Source organism: Eucyclogobius newberryi, unplaced genomic scaffold (assembly GCF_026437365.1).
Source record: "Eucyclogobius newberryi isolate DKJ021-1_F unplaced genomic scaffold, fEucNew1.0.hap1 SCAF_13, whole genome shotgun sequence".
NCBI classification, from domain to species: domain Eukaryota; kingdom Metazoa; phylum Chordata; class Actinopteri; order Gobiiformes; family Gobiidae; genus Eucyclogobius; species Eucyclogobius newberryi.
Window position 1 is genome coordinate 4,466,190 of NW_027315757.1, and position 19,654 is coordinate 4,485,843.

The 19,654-nt window shown below is 44.8% G+C and overlaps 1 protein-coding gene across 2 annotated transcripts; it reads left to right on the forward strand.

Annotated features, from left to right (window-relative positions):
- The first annotated feature begins 1,075 nt into the window (after positions 1-1,075).
- glyr1 (glyoxylate reductase 1 homolog (Arabidopsis)) lies at positions 1,076-15,063 on the forward strand. 2 transcript variants are annotated; one of them, XM_072442366.1, is made up of 16 exons: positions 1,076-1,197; positions 1,946-1,982; positions 2,076-2,155; positions 2,862-3,000; positions 3,568-3,669; positions 4,603-4,686; positions 5,919-5,972; positions 6,127-6,177; positions 7,325-7,398; positions 9,492-9,591; positions 9,667-9,777; positions 10,518-10,619; positions 11,065-11,227; positions 11,751-11,930; positions 12,007-12,131; positions 13,875-15,063. In XM_072442366.1, the coding sequence occupies exons 1-16, from the start codon at positions 1,160-1,162 to the stop codon at positions 13,947-13,949; spliced, it is 1,515 nt and encodes a 504-aa protein (XP_072298467.1). In that variant the 5' UTR covers positions 1,076-1,159; the 3' UTR covers positions 13,950-15,063. The 2 variants fall into 2 exon arrangements, with proteins under 2 accessions (XP_072298467.1, XP_072298468.1); XM_072442367.1 differs by lacking the exon at positions 4,603-4,686.
- The last annotated feature ends 4,591 nt before the right edge of the window (positions 15,064-19,654 follow it).

A 19,654-nucleotide genomic window follows, 5' to 3' on the forward strand; every position in this document is an offset into this window, starting at 1 on the left:
GTAGGCTTTAATAAAAAGGACAGCTGAGCATGAAATTGGGATGGAAGTGAAGGGAGGACATGCAGCAAATGTTCAGGGCCGGGATTCAAACTCACAACACTGCAGCCAGCTGCACAGGGAGCCTGGCATATGTGTGTCTGAGTGTGTGTGTTCTGAGTGTGTGTGTGTGTGTGTGTGTGTGTGTGTGCGTGTTCTGAGTGTGTGTGTGTGTATGTATATGTGTGTGTTCTGAGTGTGTGTGTGTCTGTGTGTGTGTGTGCGTGTGTTCTGAGTGTGTGTGTGTTCTGAGTGTGTGTGTGTTCTGAGTGTGTGTGTGTGTGTGTGTGCGTGTTCTGAGTGTGTGTGTGTGTGTGTGTGTATGTATATGTGTGTGTTCTGAGTGTGTGTGTGTGTGTGTTCTGAGTGTGTGTGTGTGTGTTCTGAGTGTGTGTGTCTGTGTGTGTGTGTGTGCGTGCATGCATGTATGGGTGTTCTGAGTGTGTGTGTTTGTTTGTGTGTCTGTTTGTTTGTGTCTGCGTGTGTGTGTGTGATGTGTGTAAGTGTGTCTGTGTGTGTCTGTGTGTAAGTGTATGTGTAAGTGTGTGTGTCTGTGTTTGTGTGTGTCTGTGTGTAGTTTTTCCTGGCCGAGGAGGGTCTAAGGACAGAGGACCCTGGGACATCGTCCCTCGCCACCACAGACATTGTCTGACTCCATCGCCACCACAGACATTGTTGATTAATTTCTCCCTGTGGCCCTCAGAGGCAACTGTTGTTGTGATTTTGGGCCTTACAAAAATAAATTGATTTGATTTGATGATTTGTGTCTGTGTGTGTCTGTGTTTGTCTGTGTGTGTCTGTGTGTGTTTGTGTGTGTTTGTGTGTGTGTGTCTATGTCTGTCTGTCTGTGTGTTTGTGTGTGTGCTTGTGTTTGTTTGTGTCTGTGTCGTGTGTGTGTGTTTGTGTCTGTGTGTGTCGTGTGTGTTTGTGTGTGTGTTTGTGTCTGTGTATGTCGTGTGTGTGTATATGTTTATATAAATATATAATCATTATATATAGTTCAACGTGACCACGGGCGGATGTGACGCAGAAGCCTGTTCCGGAAAGGCAGCGCTCACGTGGGGCGGTGGGTGTGTGTGTTGTTCATTCGCTGCGACTGCGACGTTTTATTTAAAGTTGTAAAATGGCGACGGTGCATCTGCGAATTGGGGACCTTGTCTGGTAAGATAATCAGTGAATGCGCCTTAACACGCCCGGAGGAACTGGGACGCGTTTGTGTCCCTCTGGGGCCGGCGCTGGTCAGTGTTTGGACCGATGTTGTTCACTGTTGTAGCGGCAGTGACCCAAACAAACCGTCCAGGAGCTGACTCAGCCACAGACGGGCTTTAGCAGCTAACTGTGTGTGGCTACATGAGGGCAACAGAAGAGCTGTGACTTTTTATGATTCGTATAATCTTGTTATATCAGCCGGTGATTCGATTTAGTTCATAAAACCGTATCAAGGCGTTTTATCCGTGTGCGTTTGTGTTCAGTGTGTTTGTGTGCAGTGTGTTTGCGTGCAGTGTGTTTGCGTGCAGTGTGTTTGCGTGCAGTTGCTAGCGTTGTAGCTGAAATGGCTCCTTGACTCCCAAAGCGGAACAGGTCGGGTCTGTTTATACATCTGAATCCTTGTGATCTCGTGTAAATAATAAATGCTGTCGATTAATATTTTTTATATTTTTCATCGAGTTATGGATACGTTTGTTTTCGAAATACGAGTAATGGAGCAACCTAACGTGCTCAGGGCGGTTCAGAGCAGGCCACTTCCTGTTTTGTAAACTTTGTGTCAAGTTAGTTTGTTTTGTTTATGTATATATGTGTGTAATTTTATATATTTATTTATATTATATTATATTTTTATATATATATATATAAACTCTGACCCTATGTTACATTCTATTAACCAGCTGTAACTTCTGTTTTATTTTAGGGGAAAGTTGGGTCGATATCCACCATGGCCTGGGAAGGTGAAGTCACATGATCATTCAGTTTGTACGCTGTGATATTGATAACTTTTATTGCTTACTTAAATTGCTTTTATTTTATGCTTCACATTTTAGGTTGTAAGCCCTCCTAAGGATTTGAAAAAACCCCGGGGCAAGAAATGTCACTTTGTCAAGTTCTTTGGAACCGAAGACCAGTAAGTAAAAGAATAAAACAGTTTTTTAACCTTCGGGCACTCTTAAGGGTTTTTCGAGCTTTCACATACAGTGGACAGACACTGGGAAGAAGACTGGATAAGTGTCTGTCCCAAGGACATAACAAGATAAATAAATATAATAAAAAACACTAAAAATACATTTGGGAAAATATGCGAGAAATATATACATGCTTGTGAACCTGATTTGCATGTTACCAGAGGATTAACTAGAAAAAACTGTGTTCATACTGGTCTACAATGAAACTGTTTCCCACCAAAAACAGGGACAAAAACATGACTTTAATGACAAATCCTGAACACTGACATGAATATACAAATATTGGCAGTATTTGACTCGTATTAGACCCAATAAGAGCTTATACAGCGGGTTCTAGACAGCCGCTGTTGTGATTTTGGCCGTTACAAACATAAATTGAATTGAATAAAACATTTAATTTCCATTTCACTGACTCGATGAAAAACAGAAACCACATTAACACCCAGAGCAGACAACCACAGATGCTACAATACCTACAGTTCAATGTAGCATTTGTGCTCAGTGTTTAACTGATATTTTGTCTGCATACTAACCATGTTCGTCCATGTTATCTCTATCTGACCATATGAACCAATGTTTTTTAATATTTTAACACTCTGCTCCAATTTGTTCAAAGTAAAAATCGTGTCTCTTATGTGACTTGTCTAGTGCCTGGATAAAAGTGGAGCAGCTCAAACCTTACCACGCTCACAAAGAGGAGATGATCAAGATCAATAAAGGAAAGCGGTTTCAGCAGGCTGTGGACGCAGTGGAAGACTATTTAAAGAAGGCCAAAAGCAAAGACCAGGTCTCCTTTGTTTTAGTCACTGTTTGCTCCCATTGTATGCATGTGTTTTTCAGTGTAAGGCATTTGATTTACCGGTTACTGTTGTGCAGTAAATATTCACAAATCGGTCATCTATTGCAGCCAGTCTGTAATCCCTCATTCACCAGGAGTGATCCACCATGTTAGAGTTAGAGATAGTCATCTGGACAATGTTTATGTGTTTGTTTGTTTTTAAGACATTTGACTTAATTTCAAAAGTAATTTTCAATCTGTTGTGCTTGTCTAAGCAGCTCGACTTCTCTATACTTCTCTGAGCTGGCTAAGCCCCCACCACTGTGACGTATCCATTAGCATTTGATTGGCTTGTTTTCTACAGCACACTGCTGTAAACATCCGGCAAATGAAACCTTAAACCACTGTTTAAGTCTCCTTTTTCACTGAAATTGCTTTTGAGCAACATTGTAGACATCATCTCCAACGCTTATGTAATTAACCAATAATCAACATTAAATGGTTAACATTAAATCAGTAACAGATATATTTAGTTTGAACATGTTTCTCATATTTGAAATTGTTTGTTTTTAAAAGAACTCAGAAGGAAAAACTGAGTCAAAAGGCAAAAAGAAACCTCTGAAAATCTTGGATGAGGATGATGAAGATCTCAGTGCACTGAAGGACCCTTCAGAAAAGGTATTGAACCCAAAGTATTAACTATTCTATATTTAGTCTACAGGTAGTTGATTGTTGGTTTACAAGACATAGAAGACTGCACATGAAGCACGAGTCATGACAAGGAGCAGGGTGAAGTCAATGGTTCATGTGTAGTTCAGTTTCTTTTTTACATAGAAGTGATTTGAAGGAATTCCAGTCTCGGTTCGTTTGGAGGCAGTGTCCCGGACGAGTCATTCTCAGCCTGGTGTGTTCCACAAGCTGTTTTCATGCCACCCTCTCTAAGAGAAGCTGAGGGATCGGACAGATCCTTGCTTTAATCTGCTTTACCAAGGCCCGACTGCACTTTATAGTACCTATACCGAAGTGATGATTATGCCCTCCTTCGTCACTAATAACAGATTTGCCAAATATGGATGTGAATTAAAATGTAAGCCAGTCAATAGGCGTAACATTCACAAGTTCACTTAGCACTTTTAAAAGCACACATTTCATTCATCTTGGAGGGATTTAAAAATCTTGCCCTTTGATGGTGATAATGTAACGGTACTAAAACCTCTTGCCACATTTCTTCACTAATGTCACACAGACACATGTGAGATCCAAATGACTCTCATACATCCTGTGCTACACTTCAAGTGTCCTGTGTTTGAGAGGCGACAGCTGTGAGTGCTCATAGTATCATAACGCGTTAACAGTTTAAAGTTTAAAAGCAGGCAAAAGTGACATTGATCCACAAAGTATCTGAGATGAAACTGTTAAAGTAAACCGTGCCATCATAGTGTCCCTGGCATCTATGGCACTGCTGTTTTACTACAGGAAATGCCAAGGCTAATTTATGCAGGTTCAAATGTTAAGTTGTTAGTGGTGCCTCTAGCTTTCCCAGGTAAGCAGCTCGCTGCAACAGGGGCGTGTCCAGTCATAGAGGTGAATATTTTTCTGTCTCCTCCTAAGGACTTAACAGACTCGGACCCTGAGCCGTCCGCTCTGGAGAGGCTGGGGACTGCGTCGGGCTCAGCATTCAAGTGGGACAGCAGTGTAGGTGACCCAGTCCCAGCCTGCCCCTGCGCTCTTCACGTGTGTGTGTGTGTGTGTGTGTGTGTGTGTGTGTGTGTGTGTGTGTGTGTGTGTGTGTGTGTGTGTGTGTGTGTGTGTGTGTGTGTGTGTGTGTGTGTGTGTGTGTGTGTGTGTGTGTGTGTGTGTGTGTGTGTGTGTGTGTGTGTGTGTGTGTGTGTGTGTGTGTGTGTGTGTGTGTGTGTGTGTGTGTGTGTGTGTGTGTGTGTGTGTGTGTGTGTGTGTGTGTGTGTGTGTGTGTGTGTGTGTGTGTGTGTGTGTGTGTGTGTGTGTGTGTGTGTGTGTGTGTGTGTGTGTGTGTGTGTGTGTGTGTGTGTGTGTGTGTGTGTGTGTGTGTGTGTGTGTGTGTGTGTGTGAGACTTTTGTTCTCACAGCTCCTCTGGGATGTAGCTGCCTGGGGAGAGGGGACTTTTCTCACTAAAACAAATGTGTTTGTGTTCAAGGCAACTGTAGATCTTCCCAGGCTTGTTTCCTTGAGCCATATGGTGGATTTCCCACTTGTAGTTTCCACAACTGACTGTTAGGAATGTGTAAAACTGCCAAATCTGAACACCGCACAAACGGTTATTCTAAAATGTACGCATGCATCATTGATTATTAAAGGCGCAATGGACGATTTTTCAGCGATTTGAGAACGCAGGTGGAAGTGCACATGCCACTCCCCCGTGCGGACTGATACAACACACACGTGCGTTTGTTTATTAGCGCAACGGAGCGCATCGCATCTCTCGTCTCCCGTAGATTTCTGTCCACTTCTGCGTCAGCTCGAACTGTCTTTCTCCGTCTTCATTTTGCCCCGTACACTGAGGGAACTATATTATGATAGATCAATGCACTTAGACACGCGGAAACGTGGGACGAGCCGCAGGTGAGCGTTAGGTGCGTTTTATGATTGATACGTGGCAGGACTAATTGGCAGTCCACGCCACGAGGAAATAAGACTCAGATTTCGGCCAAAAAAAAATCGTCCATTCAACCTTTAACAGCAAAATGTGCCTGTGCGGGGCATTGCACCTGCTGCACACTTCAAACCGTTTTAACAAATGATCCATATGGCTCAGTGGAAATGTGCACACACGTCTTACCTTTCTTGCCCACTTTGTTTGACTTCACTGCATAGGATTTTGTGTGCTGTGCATTAATCTTTGAATTGTTGGTTCCTCCTTGTGTGCGTCTTACTCTGAATTGTGTTGCAGCCGGTGAAAGATGACCCACACTTCCATCACTTCCTTCTCAGCCAGTCTGACAAGGTACAGGGCTTTTTCACTCATTTACTTTAGTCTTAGTACTAGAATTTTGCAGTTTTAAGCAAAAAGATGATAAAGAAACAAATTGGACAAGCGTCATGTCAGATTAAGCCGAGTTCTAAACCTGCAGCAGTTTAAATGTGTTTTCTGTCCACAGCCGGCCTCATCAATGGAACCCATCAGTAAAAGACTGAAGATTGTGGAAGAGGTGAGTGTTCATGGATGCACGGGCCCCACTGAGGCTCCTGGAGTCAATTTCACATTCATTTTTGGAAAAATTCTAACATTCAGAGTTTAAAGCTGGGGCACTTGATTTTCAAACTGCGAAAAGACTAAGTGGGTGTTTAAATCTCTAAATAATTCATAGCTATTGTTTTTTAGTCTGTAACCATATCCTGTCTCCCGGACTTCACATAGACAATGATTGACAGGTGTTTTAGAGAATTTTGTAATCAAAAATGGGCCGCCATGCCCAAAAGATGCCGCCAGGTATTAAGATCACCGTGCGAGCGCCTGTGGCGCCATCAAAAAGCACCAGGACGCTCCCAAGTGCCGCAGTACTTTTCGCTCGAGCTGCCCACTGCGAGCGCCCTAGTACTTTAAAAAAAATGCAAGTACCTTTCTCCTACGGCACACGGTTTGTCCCACCGCCCTCCTTCAACCTCAGCCCAGTGAGAACACTTGAGTGAATTTTATGATTTAAAAAAAAAAGGGGGGCGTAATAGGATTGAGAATCGGGCGAAGCACTAAACTGCCAATCTGAAGAAAAAGAAGGTATATATTAGTTGTGAATGAGGATAGTCGGAGGAGATTCTTTTGCATTTGAGCGATTGGACAGAGTTGTGTGTCTGCATTCCACACTCTTCTATTCAACAGAATGTTGGAGGGATTGGCTGATCAGACATCATTAATGTTCACGTTCAAATTCTCTTATTTGCGAGTTGATGAATGATAAAATGCTTTATTAGATGCAGACAGTGTGCAGTGGTCTGATTTAGTGCTGCTTTTACAACGTCTACTCCCTGAGGGTGACATGAGTTTTTTGTCACCAACATTTAAAACGCAAGCTTTTTGTTAAATGTTTAAAGCTTAGCTTTTACATTTTCAGAAACATTGTACATGAAAAAGTTTCATGTGCTCATTAGTTACCTCTTATTTTTGGAAACTTTCGCAATTTTTAGCTTTTGAACATATTTGAATTGTCAGCGCAAAATTGGTCTTCGCAAAATGCCACATTTCATCAAGCTGACCGGGACAACATTCCACACAACGGCTTTTATTCAGAAACTGGTAGATTTTGTGTCTGTTTTTAACGTGAATCTTTCCAAATAAACACATTGTGACTTGTTTCTTAGGATACAGGCTCCACCTCCATTCAGCCAGCTGACAGCACGGCCATCAATGGAAGCATCACTCCCACGGACAAAAGGTACCACACAACCACAGAGCTTACCACAAGGTACCACACAACCAGAGCTGACCACGATGTACCACACGACCACAGAGCTTACCACGATGTACCGCACGACCACAGAGCTTACCACGATGTACCGCACGACCACAGAGCTGACCACGAGGTACCACACAACCACAGAGCTGACCACGATGTACCGCACGACCACAGAGCTGACCACGATGTACCGCACGACCACAGAGCTGACCACGATGTACCGCACGACCACAGAGCTTACCACGATGTACCGCACGACCACAGAGCTGACCACGAGGTACCACACGACCACAGAGCTGACCACGAGGTACCACACAACCACAGAGCTGACCACGATGTACCGCACGACCACAGAGCTGACCACGATGTACCGCACGACCACAGAGCTGACCACGATGTACCGCACGACCACAGAGCTGACCACGATGTACCGCACGACCACAGAGCTGACCACGATGTACCGCACGACCACAGAGCTGACCACGATGTACCGCACGACCGCAGAGCTGACCACGATGTACCGCACGAAAAAGGAAGAAAAACGTGCGGAAAAGAGAACGGCAACGGCATCTTATGTGTTATGCCACTTTCAAACATGATTTGACAAAACCATGAAGTGCTTTGTACTTTCACTTTCCATACGCAGCCATTTGGTAATGTACAGCTTCAAAAAGCACATTTTCTTCAAAAAATAAGACATGACAGCTGTTCACTTTACATTTAAAGGCTTAATGGATTATTTTTTGGCACCAAATCTGAGTCATTTCCCCGTGGCGTCAAGTCGGAGAAAGACAGTTCGAGCTCAGAAGAGACGGAAATCTACGGAGATGAGAGATTGCATCGAGCTTAAACGACACCACTGAACAGCCGGTTTGACAGACCACATCAAGTGATTTTAGCTGAGATCGGCGGCCGATCGACCAGAGCACCTCTAGTTTTTTTTTTTACAATAATATTTTGGCCCATAGTTTTATTGGACAGCGTGAAAAGGGGCTGAGACTGGGGATGGACATTGCAGCTAACTGTTGAAAGCCAGATTTGAATCCTCAAAGCTCACATGGAGCGTATGAATGAAATCCACCAAAGCGGAGCTACTCAAGCGTGTTCAAGATAAGATAAGATATTCCTTTATTGTCCCACATGGGGAAATTTCATTGGTGCAACGCAGGTAGATACAGAGGTAGATACAGAAGAACAGATCACTTATAGGAAGTCTGAAAAACACTTTCAGTAGAAGATCTCCTATAAATAAATAAAAACTCCCATAGACAAATAAATAAATACCATTGCATGTGATCCCGACAGTAATTGCACATGAATATGTGTCACGACAGCACATAGATTGCACATGAATTTCACAGTAATTGCACATGAATTCCAACAGCAATTGCACATACGACAGAACTGCACATCAGTATTAGGTTAGGTCAGTATTGCGACGGGATAACGTGACGATCTCCGGGTAAGACGACTGTTCTCCGCAGTTTCATCAGTTCCTCCTTTGTGGAAACGCGGTGCGGGGCCGGAGCCGGGGGGCGGGGCCGGAGCCGGGGGACTCAGAGCCAAGACACATCGCAACGACACGACGAAAACACTCAATCCAGCCGAATAAAGTCAAAACAAGTTAATTTAAAGCGATTCCAGTGCGTGTCCCGATCGTTCGTTAAGTTCCTCTTTCATATAAACGTGTATATAAACGTGTACCAACGACACGCCAAACTTTAGAGGCGGCCGGAGGGCGCGGGGAGGGGCTGGTGGGCTCGCTCGGAGCTAGCTCACGTCACAACAACACAACGAACGCAACGAAAAACGCTCAAATCCAGCCGAAAAAAGTCAAAAACAGCTGAATTAAAAAACTATTCCAGCGCGTGTCCCTATCGTGCAGTAAAATAGGAAAAATATCCTAACTATATTTACAAAATATAGGAGATAAAGCACAATAAGTGTGAGAAAGAAGAGAGAGCGTTTTCACCGGGCTGCCAGCTGTACCAGCGCCTTATGATGCTAAAAAAGGCCAATAACAACACAAATGCATAAATGCCTTTTAATTTACATTCTTTTGTATGGACCAGGATAGGCTTCCTTGGTCTGGGGCTGATGGGAAGTGGGATCGTCTCAAACCTTCTCAAAATGGGTCATGTGGTCACCGTTTGGAACCGTACAGCAGAAAAGGTACCTCTATCTCAAGCCAAAGATTATCTTTCTAAAACCATCCTGGATGTTATCTAAATGAATGTGTGTTTCCAGTGTGACCTGTTCATCCAGGAGGGGGCCCGGTTAGGAAGGACTCCTGCCGAGGTGGTCTCCATGTGTGACATCACTTTCTCCTGTGTCTCGGACCCCAAGGCAGCCCTGGATGTAAGTGCTCACACATTTTGGGACTCAACGTTGCTTCTTCTGGCTTCTTCTGCTCTTCTTCCTCTCCTGCACACCTCTTCCCCTCCTCTGCTCTTCTTCCTCTCCTGCACACCTCTTCCCCTCCTCTGCTCTTCTTCTGCTCTTCTTCTTCTCCTGCACACCTCTTCCCCTCCTCTGCTCTTCTTCTGCTCTTCTTCCTCTCCTGCACACCTCTTCCCCTCCTCTGCTCTTCTTCTGCTCTTCTTCTCCTGCACACCTCTTCCCCTCCTCTGCTCTTCTTCTGCTCTTCTTCCTCTCCTGCACACCTCTTCCCCTCCTCTGCTCTTCTTCCTCTCCTGCACACCTCTTCCCCTCCTCTGCTCTTCTTCTGCTCTTCTTCTCCTGCACACCTCTTCCCCTCCTCTGCTCTTCTTCTGCTCTTCTTCCTCTCCTGCACACCTCTTCCCCTCCTCTGCTCTTCTTCCTCTCCTGCACACCTCTTCCCCTCCTCTGCTCTTCTTCTGCTCTTCTTCTCCTGCACACCTCTTCCCCTCCTCTGCTCTTCTTCTGCTCTTCTTCCTCTCCTGCACACCTCTTCCCCTCCTCTGCTCTTCTTCCTCTCCTGCACACCTCTTCCCCTCCTCTGCTCTTCTTCTGCTCTTCTTCCTCTCCTGCACACCTCTTCACCTCTGCTCATCTTCTTGCACAACTGAATCTTGCATAAATCCTGTGAATCTGATCACATGTCTGTCTTTTCTCAGTTGGTGCTGGGTCCCAGTGGAGTTCTTCAGGGGATCAGACCAGGAAAATGCTACGTGGAGATGTCCACAGTGGATCCTGAAACTATCACAGAGCTCTCTCAGGTACAACGCTGCTCTAACACAGAAGCTGATGCAACTGCCCAGTGGCAATGTGCCTAGAGTCTTCTTCTTTTTGAGGGACATAAATGTGTCCTTCACAGAAGTTTGCCAACTGTGGGATGTGAAAAATACCCAATCGTCTGATCGTTATGTCCCTTTGAGCTCCTTTCAAACTTTTGTTCTGGAAAGAAATTGAATAAGTAATTATTATGGATGGACTTTTTCCTATATTTTCATATGTTCATAAATACACACAGATTTGAGCTACTTTGTCTTTCTTTATGTTTGGGATTTGAAGCTTTTGGGTTGTGGAGTCTTTGACGTTTCATGGGATGTGGGCTGTTTCTGATGGTGCTTTGGACTAGACCAGCTCCAATCATGTTCTGCCCCGTCTCTGCCTGGTCTCTGGTTTCTGCCCCTTAAGCTGAGTACATACAACTGTGTGCAGGCGATAACATCGCGAGGAGGGCGCTTCCTGGAGGCACCTGTGGCAGGAAGTCAGCAGCTCTCCAACGATGGCATGCTGGTGATTGTGGCAGCAGGGGACCGCACAGTGTATGAAGACTGCAGCAGCTGCTTCATGGCCATGGGCAAGACCTCCTTCTTTCTAGGTATGTGCGATCCACCGGATTCAACATTCAGGGAATATCCCCACAGAGAAACCACTGTAATGCATATCCCAGGCCTGAGTGTGGCGCTGTCATTCTGCTACAGAAAGTCACCAAAACTTGGCAGCGATTCTGCAAGTGCTGCATGGAGTGTAAGGGTCTGTCATTGCCACTGTCTTTGCCTGATTTGGAACCCTGAATTACACATCTGTCATTAAACTGGTTTCTGTCTGCTGTGGCAGGCAAAATAACCTGTTTTTGTCCCACGGTGGGGTAATTCCAGTGTTGCATATGAGTAGGTTCTGCACCATTTCCTAAAGGTTATCAAAAGTTCAGATTTATATCTCTTGGGCTGGGCGGGCCGTCCTGCCTACTCAATGCTAGAGGAAACACTGGTGCCATAATAAGTGGTGGTGAATCCGTCTCCCAGACGTCCATCAAGCCAGAGTGAGCACATGGAGAACCCACTGGTGGCACACACTTGACAGACCTGGGCAGTCTTTGATATCCTCTGTTCCTTGTTCAGGCGAAGCAGGAAACGCAGCCCGCATGATGCTGATTCTCAACATGGTGCAGGGGAGCTTTATGGCCACCATCGCAGAGGGTCTAACCCTGGCCCAGGCCACAGGACAGTCCCAGCAGACCTTCCTCGACATACTCTGTCAAGGCCAGATGGCCAGCACATTTGTGGACCAGAAATGTCAAAGTAAGATTCTTCATTCCTTCAGTGTGCTCATGTCTTTGTTTTTCACATTAAACTGATCATTGTTTTTGGTGTCCAGATATTTTACAGGGTAATTTTAAACCGGACTATTATTTGAAACATATTCAGAAGGACCTGAGGCTAGCCATCTCCATGGGTGACAATGCAAACCACCCCACACCAATGGCAGCAGCTGCAAACGAGGTAAGTTTCCATTACATAATGTATTGAAAATGACATGTCTGTGTGATAGTGTTACACTGCAATTCAATTTATTCATGCCATGGCCAAAATCGAGGGGCGACGGTGAAAAACAGATTTAACAATGTTCATAGGGACTCAGCATCCCGTGTCCTTAGACAAACACAGGAATCATATGGAGAAAAGAACCTCTCAAGTCATCGAAACAAAGGATGAAGTTAAATATGTTAATTATCATTTCATCACACAGCGAAATCTTATTTACAATCAAAGAAAAACCATCATGTGTCTTGGCTGCTTGTAGGTAACACTTTGTAACTTCGCAAATTTTTACACCCTCACCGCAGATTGCATAGTTAAGTTTAGGTTGGCCTCAGGAGAAGTTTGTTTTCCCCTGTCATTATTGTGTGTCTTGTGTGTGAGTAAAGGGCACTTGTGTGTGTGAGTAAAGAGCACTTGTGTGTGTGAGTAAAGAGCACTTGTGTGTGTGAGTAAAGGGCACTTGTGTTTGTGAGTAAAGAGCACTTGTGTGTGTGAGTAAAGAGCACTTGTGTGTGTGAGTAAAGGGCACTTGTGTGTGTGAGTAAAGGGCACTTGTGTGTGTGTGTGAGTAAAGAGCACTTGTGTGTGTGTGAGTAAAGAGCACTTGTGTGTGTGAGTAAAGAGCACTTGTGTGTGTGAGTAAAGGGCACTTGTGTGTGTGAGTAAAGGGCACTTGTGTGTGTGAGTAAAGGGCACTTGTGTGTGTGAGTAAAGGGCACTTGTGTGTGTGTGAGTAAAGGGCACTTGTGTGTGTGAGTAAAGGGCACTTGTGTGTGTGTGAGTAAAGAGCACTTGTGTGTGTGAGTAAAGAGCACTTGTGTGTGTGAGTAAAGGGCACTTGTGTGTGTGAGTAAAGGGCACTTGTGTGTGTGTGAGTAAAGGGCACTTGTGTGTGTGAGTAAAGAGCACTTGTGTGTGTGAGTAAAGGGCACTTGTGTGTGTGAGTAAAGAGCACTTGTGTGTGTGAGTAAAGGGCACTTGTGTGTGTGTGAGTAAAGAGCACTTGTGTGTGTGAGTAAAGAGCACTTGTGTGTGTGAGTAAAGAGCACTTGTGTGTGTGAGTAAAGGGCACTTGTGTGTGTGAGTAAAGGGCACTTGTGTGTGTGTGAGTAAAGGGCACTTGTGTGTGTGAGTAAAGAGCACTTGTGTGTGTGAGTAAAGGGCACTTGTGTGTGTGAGTAAAGAGCACTTGTGTGTGTGAGTAAAGGGCACTTGTGTGTGTGAGTAAAGGGCACTTGTGTGTGTGAGTAAAGAGCACTTGTGTGTGTGAGTAAAGAGCACTTGTGTGTGTGAGTAAAGGGCACTTGTGTGTGTGAGTAAAGGGCACTTGTGTGTGTGTGAGTAAAGAGCACTTGTGTGTGTGAGTAAAGAGCACTTGTGTGTGTGAGTAAAGGGCACTTGTGTGTGTGTGAGTAAAGAGCACTTGTGTGTGTGTGAGTAAAGAGCACTTGTGTGTGTGTGAGTAAAGGGCACTTGTGTGTGTGTGAGTAAAGGGCACTTGTGTGTGTGTGAGTAAAGGGCACTTGTGTGTGTGTGAGTAAAGAGCACTTGTGTGTGTGAGTAAAGAGCACTTGTGTGTGTGAGTAAAGGGCACTTGTGTGTGTGTGAGTAAAGGGCACTTGTGTGTGTGAGTAAAGAGCACTTGTGTGTGTGAGTAAAGGGCACTTGTGTGTGTGTGAGTAAAGGGCACTTGTGTGTGTGCAGGTTTACAAGCGGGCTAAGGCGCTGGACCAGTCGGACAATGACATCTCTGCAGTGTACAGGGCCTACATCCACTGAAGGCCCTGGAGCAGTCTTCACCTTCACCCGCTCCCTCCGTTTAACAGCGTACTCTTGGATTTCATTCTCTGCTGTGACCCCCTGCCCCACGGGAGCCCCCACGGGAGCCCCCACGGGAGCCCCCACGGGAGCCCCCACGGGAGCCCCCACGGGAGCCCAGCCCCCACACTGTTGAGGCGATCTGGAGCATTGCGCTGGCTGTACTTGATTTTTTTGTTGTTGTTGTCTCCGAGTGTCTGTGACTGGCTGTGAGGTTCAGGGCCGGTGGATGGCTCTTGTGCCACTTATGCAGACTGTACCCATTTATTGGAAGGTATTTGTACTATTCATTTTTCATGTAATGGCTTTATCCAACAGTGTATTTTGTTTTCTTTTTACGTTGATGAGGAAATGAAACCAAGAACATGCCACTGCTTTGCCTTAATGTTCCCCTTGAGTATTAGAATAATCATGTATTTATTGTTTCATTGACCCTTTTGGTCCATTTTGGTCAACATTTGCTTGTTGTGCTTTTAAGTTTGAAATTAATTAATGACTTTTAGTTGGGCAGAGAAACTATTTTGAGGCCTTAAATGCAAAGAGATATTTTGTTCTAATTTTTAGAGCATGGAAGCGTCTGTACCATTTTAAATCTATTGCTCAACATAGAGATACTTGTTGCATACGTGGCATCATTTTTATCATCCATCATGAATTAACCTACTCTGTTTGGAAAGAAAGTTTATTGCAAATAACAGCATTTCATAACTCATTCTTTTTTATAAGCATGTTGCACACTTTGGATAAAATAAAGTGATGACTTGTTTCTTTCAAACCCGACTCATTCTGGAGCGAAGGTGTTTTTAAGCCTGGTGTAAATACGCACACTCTTGGTAGGATTTCTTTTATATTAACAATGAATACATGTGCTACTTTACTTCAGTCTGATATTGTGTCTTAATACTGTAGATTTATAATTGACTGTGGCTTTATAATCAGGCTTCCTTTCGATTATCTGAACAGTTTAAGAAACGAGAAGGTTTCAAACTTTGATTTGAGGGATATTTATGAGTTTGTGTACATGTTGAAATATAAATACATTTGTGCTGTTTAATAAATCCTCATAATTACTGTTTTATGACTTCTGTTTTGTTTTGAGGGTTTTGACATGACTGTTGTAGTATGAAATGAGAGTGGGTGAGACATTCTGCAAATCTATCTTGGGCTGGATTCGATCCCACGACTGCAGTTGTAGTAACGTTGCGACGCTCTTAACCTCTGTAGGACGCAACAGTAAAGGCTTTGAACATGAACAAATCAGGCAACCAATCAAAGATAATCATGGATTAATATTCACATTAACATTTAAGAATATGATTTTAAATGTCACTAACACTCCTCAGATGCCATGTGAAGGAAATGGGTGAGAACATTCCAGGTGCGGAGGTAGACGCAATGAAGGAGGGAGACGCACTGAGGGAGGGAGACTCACTGAGGGAGGGAGACGCACTGAGACAGGTAGACGCACTGAGACTCACTGAGGGAGGTAGACGCAATGAAGGAGGGAGACGCACTGAGGGAGGGAGACTCTCAGTGCGTCTCCCTCCCTCAGTGACAGGTAGACGCACTGAGGGAGGGAGACTCACTGAGGGAGGGAGACTCACTGAGGGAGGGAGACGCACTGAGACAGGTAGACGCACTGAGACTCACTGAGGGAGGGAGACGCACTGAGGGAGGGAGACTCACTGAGGGAGGGAGATGCACTGAGACGCACTGAGGGAGGGAGACTCACTGAGGGAGGGAGACGCACTGAGACGCACTGAGGGAGGGAGACTCACTGAGGGAGGGAGACTCACTGAGGGAGGGAGACTCACTGAGACGCACTGAGGGAGGGAGACTCACTGAGGGAGGTAGACGCACTGAGGGAGGGAGACTCACTGAGGGAGGTAGACGCACTGAGGGAGGGAGACGCACTGAGGGAGGGAGACGCACTGAGACGCACTGAGGGAGGGAGACGCACTGAGGGAGGGAGACTCACTGAGGGAGGGAGACTCGAGACGCACTGAGGGAGGGAGACTCACTGAGACTCACTGAGGGAGGGAGAAGCACTGAGGGAGGGAGACGCACTGAGGGAGGGAGACTCGAGACGCACTGAGGGAGGGAGACTCACTGAGGGAGGGAGACGCACTGAGGGAGGGAGACTCGAGACGCACTGAGGGAGGGAGACTCACTGAGGGAGGGAGACTCACTGAGGGAGGGAGACGCACTGAGGGAGGGAGACTCGAGACGCACTGAGGGAGGGAGACTCACTGAGGGAGGGAGACGCACTGAGGGAGGGAGACTCACTGAGGGAGGGAGACTCACTGAGGGAGGGAGACTCGAGACGCACTGAGGGAGGGAGACTCACTGAGACTCACTGAGGGAGGGAGAAGCACTGAGGGAGGGAGACGCACTGAGGGAGGGAGACTCGAGACGCACTGAGGGAGGGAGACTCACTGAGGGAGGGAGACGCACTGAGGGAGGGAGACTCGAGACGCACTGAGGGAGGGAGACTCACTGAGACTCACTGAGGGAGGGAGACGCACTGAGGGAGGGAGACTCACTGAGGGAGGGAGACTCGAGACGCACTGAGGGAGGGAGACTCACTGAGACTCACTGAGGGAGGGAGACGCACTGAGGGAGGGAGACTCACTGAGGGAGGGAGACTCACTGAGACTCACTGAGGGAGGGAGACTCACTGAGACTCACTGAGGGAGGGAGACTCACTGAGGGAGGGAGACTCACTGAGGGAGGGTGTTGGGTTCATTGCAGCGTTTGGCTCAGCTTGTGCACTCTCTCCCGTGCAGTCTGACTGTGACATCTTTGCAGAATACTCAGTCTTAGTACACCAGGTATATAATGCACTGTTCACTGCTCCGGTGCCGTGAGAGAAGTGAACAGGAGGTTCCGCCTTTATTAATTGAACAGAGCATATCCCTACGCCGAACAATATAGTGCTAACATGTAGTGGAACACATCGCTCTCTAACACCCCCACTTGATGGGGCCACTCACATTTCAATAAGCACCAGTTACCAAACATATAATCACAAAACTCTTCAATTTTGGCCCTTGTGGCAAATTTTGTGAACACATCTGCGACCATGTTCTCAATAGGACAATACACAAGGAGTATTTTACCCTGCAACACATTAGACCTGATAAAGTGGTATTTAATGTCTACATGTTTATGCGGTTTACAGGGTTCCTCGCAAGACGTATAGTCCCTTGGTTGTCCTCGAAAACCTCTGTTGTTGGTTCAAAGTTAGGGTCCATGTCCCTCAAAAGTTGTGTGAGGTAAAGTGCTTCTTGAATAGTAGCGGCTAACGCCACATATTCTGCTTCACACGTTGATAGTGCAACAGTTTGCTGTTTCTTTGTTTTCCACAAAATAATCGCACCGTTCTGGCTTAGACTGTAGCAGTAGCCTGTAATGCTCTTTCTGTCCTCTGGGTCGTTGGCCCAGTCTGCATCAGAATATTCTATTAGTTGAAGTTTAGTGTCACATTTGTGGTAACACAACTTATTGTCCTTTGTCCCTTGTAGGTACCTGTACACATGCTTTAAAGCTGTCATGTGTTTCTCTCTGGGATCAGACAGATATTGTGACAATCTGCTGACTATCCAACTCACATCAGGCCTAGTACAAGTCATGATATAGATGAGGCTGCCCAACATACTCCTGTATTTTCTTTGATCAGTTTGATCCCCGTCTGGAGTCAAATCACACTTTATTTCACTAGGAGTTGCTCTGGATTTGCAATCAGACATTTCAAATCTTTCCAAAATTTTGGCAACGTATCTGGTCTGGTTCATTGTGATAGAACCCTCTTTTTGTGTGAAATCAATCCCTAAGAAATGAGTAAGTTGTCCGAGGTCTTTCATTTTAAATGTACTTTTCAGTTCCTCTTTGACCTCCTTTAAACACGTTTCATTGGTTGTAGCCACAACTATATCATCAACCCATACTAACAGAATTACCTTTTCATTTTCAGACAGTTTTGTGTAAAAACAGTGGTCTGCCTGACTTTGCACAAAGTTCTTCTCCAGCAAGAAATTGTGAAGCATAATGTTCCAATTTCTGTTTAAGCCCATAGATTGATTTATGCAATTTACACACCAGTTGTGCACCATTTTTTGGTTTAGCCTGAAAACCTTCTGGTTGTTCCATGTATATTTCGCAGTCAATAGGTGCATGCAAGTAAGCTGCTTTAACGTCCATTTGATGTAATTTCAAATCATGCTGTGCTGCCAGCTGCATCAGTACACGTAGGGAAGTCAAATTAGCAGTCGGTGAGAATGTCTCAGACTGTATCCTTCTGCCACATACCTGGCCTTGTATGTTTCATTTCCCCGGTCATCTTCTTTGAGAGCATAAACCCACCTTCCCCCCACTGTCTGTCTACCCTCTGGTAACGGTACAAGTGAGAAGGTGTCATTTTCTTTAAATGTCTCCATTTCATCTCTCATTGCCTTTTTCCAGTTGTCAGCCATTGGTGATGCCAGAGCCTCTTTAAAGGTTTGTGGCAGCCCAACTGTAGCTCTGTAACAGTAGTCGATAGTTAACTCACTGCTCTGCACTGTACATTCATAGTCATCCAAGTACTTTCTTACTTTCCTTTCAAGGTTTCTTTCTAATTCTACCTGTAAGTGGAGTCTGTGTGTCAGTCTTTGCGTCACTGTCTGGGTTAGAAACTTGTTTCTTCCCTTTCAGTCTGTGATTGAGTCACTTCAGTTGGTGTCGTTACCCACTCAATGTAGTGGTCCTCTGCTTGGTCCATGTCAGTCTGTGTCTGACTCAGTTGAATATAACAACAGGTCAATGGAAAAACCCTGTGAGTTCCAGACATTCACTAAGTCTGTGTCACAATATTAAACATTCAAACTCTATTTCAATACTTAGGAATGGACTTGATTTTTTATACCGATTTCATTACTCCAATAAATATTTTTTATAGCAAGGTTTTAGACGATACTGACATTTTTAAACACAAAATAATTTTAAATAATCATAATACTTTCTATGTGAGTTTGTAGTTCTGGCAAAGCTCAAACGCATCCTAAAACTGTCAAGAAAAGGTCACATTGTGTATCGTTTTTTTAGGATCGATACTTGCTCAAATTAGTCTCAATTAGAATCTGATTTTCTATCATTTTGACAACCCTCCATGTTTTCTATTAAAAAAATACAATTCTCACTCTGTCAGCGCAGCTTGAAGCCTGAATATGATGATCAAATGCCACAATGTAGTTTTAGAAGAGTCACTACTCTGAACACCACCGATGTACAAAGTGCAGGACTCTGTGGGAAGCATCAGGTATAAGTGCATTTTAAATATAGACTAGATTGATTTGCTTGTAGGGCACAATGTTGGGCGAATTGCAGGCAAAATTCCAGTGCCCAAATAATATTAATATTATTATTATTATTAAGGTTTTTTATTGTCCACACATGGGGAAATTTCATTGTTGCAACGCAGGTAGATACAGAGGAAAAGGACAGATAACTTATAGGAAGTTTAAAAAACACTCTTAATAGAAGAACTCTTAAAAACAAAACTCTTATAAACAAAAACTTCTATAGACAAAACCTCTAATTTCCTAATAAGGAATGGAGGGGAAAAATAAAGATAAAATGCAATAATAAAATAAAAACAGCTTATTATTATGAATAATCAAGTAAACTGT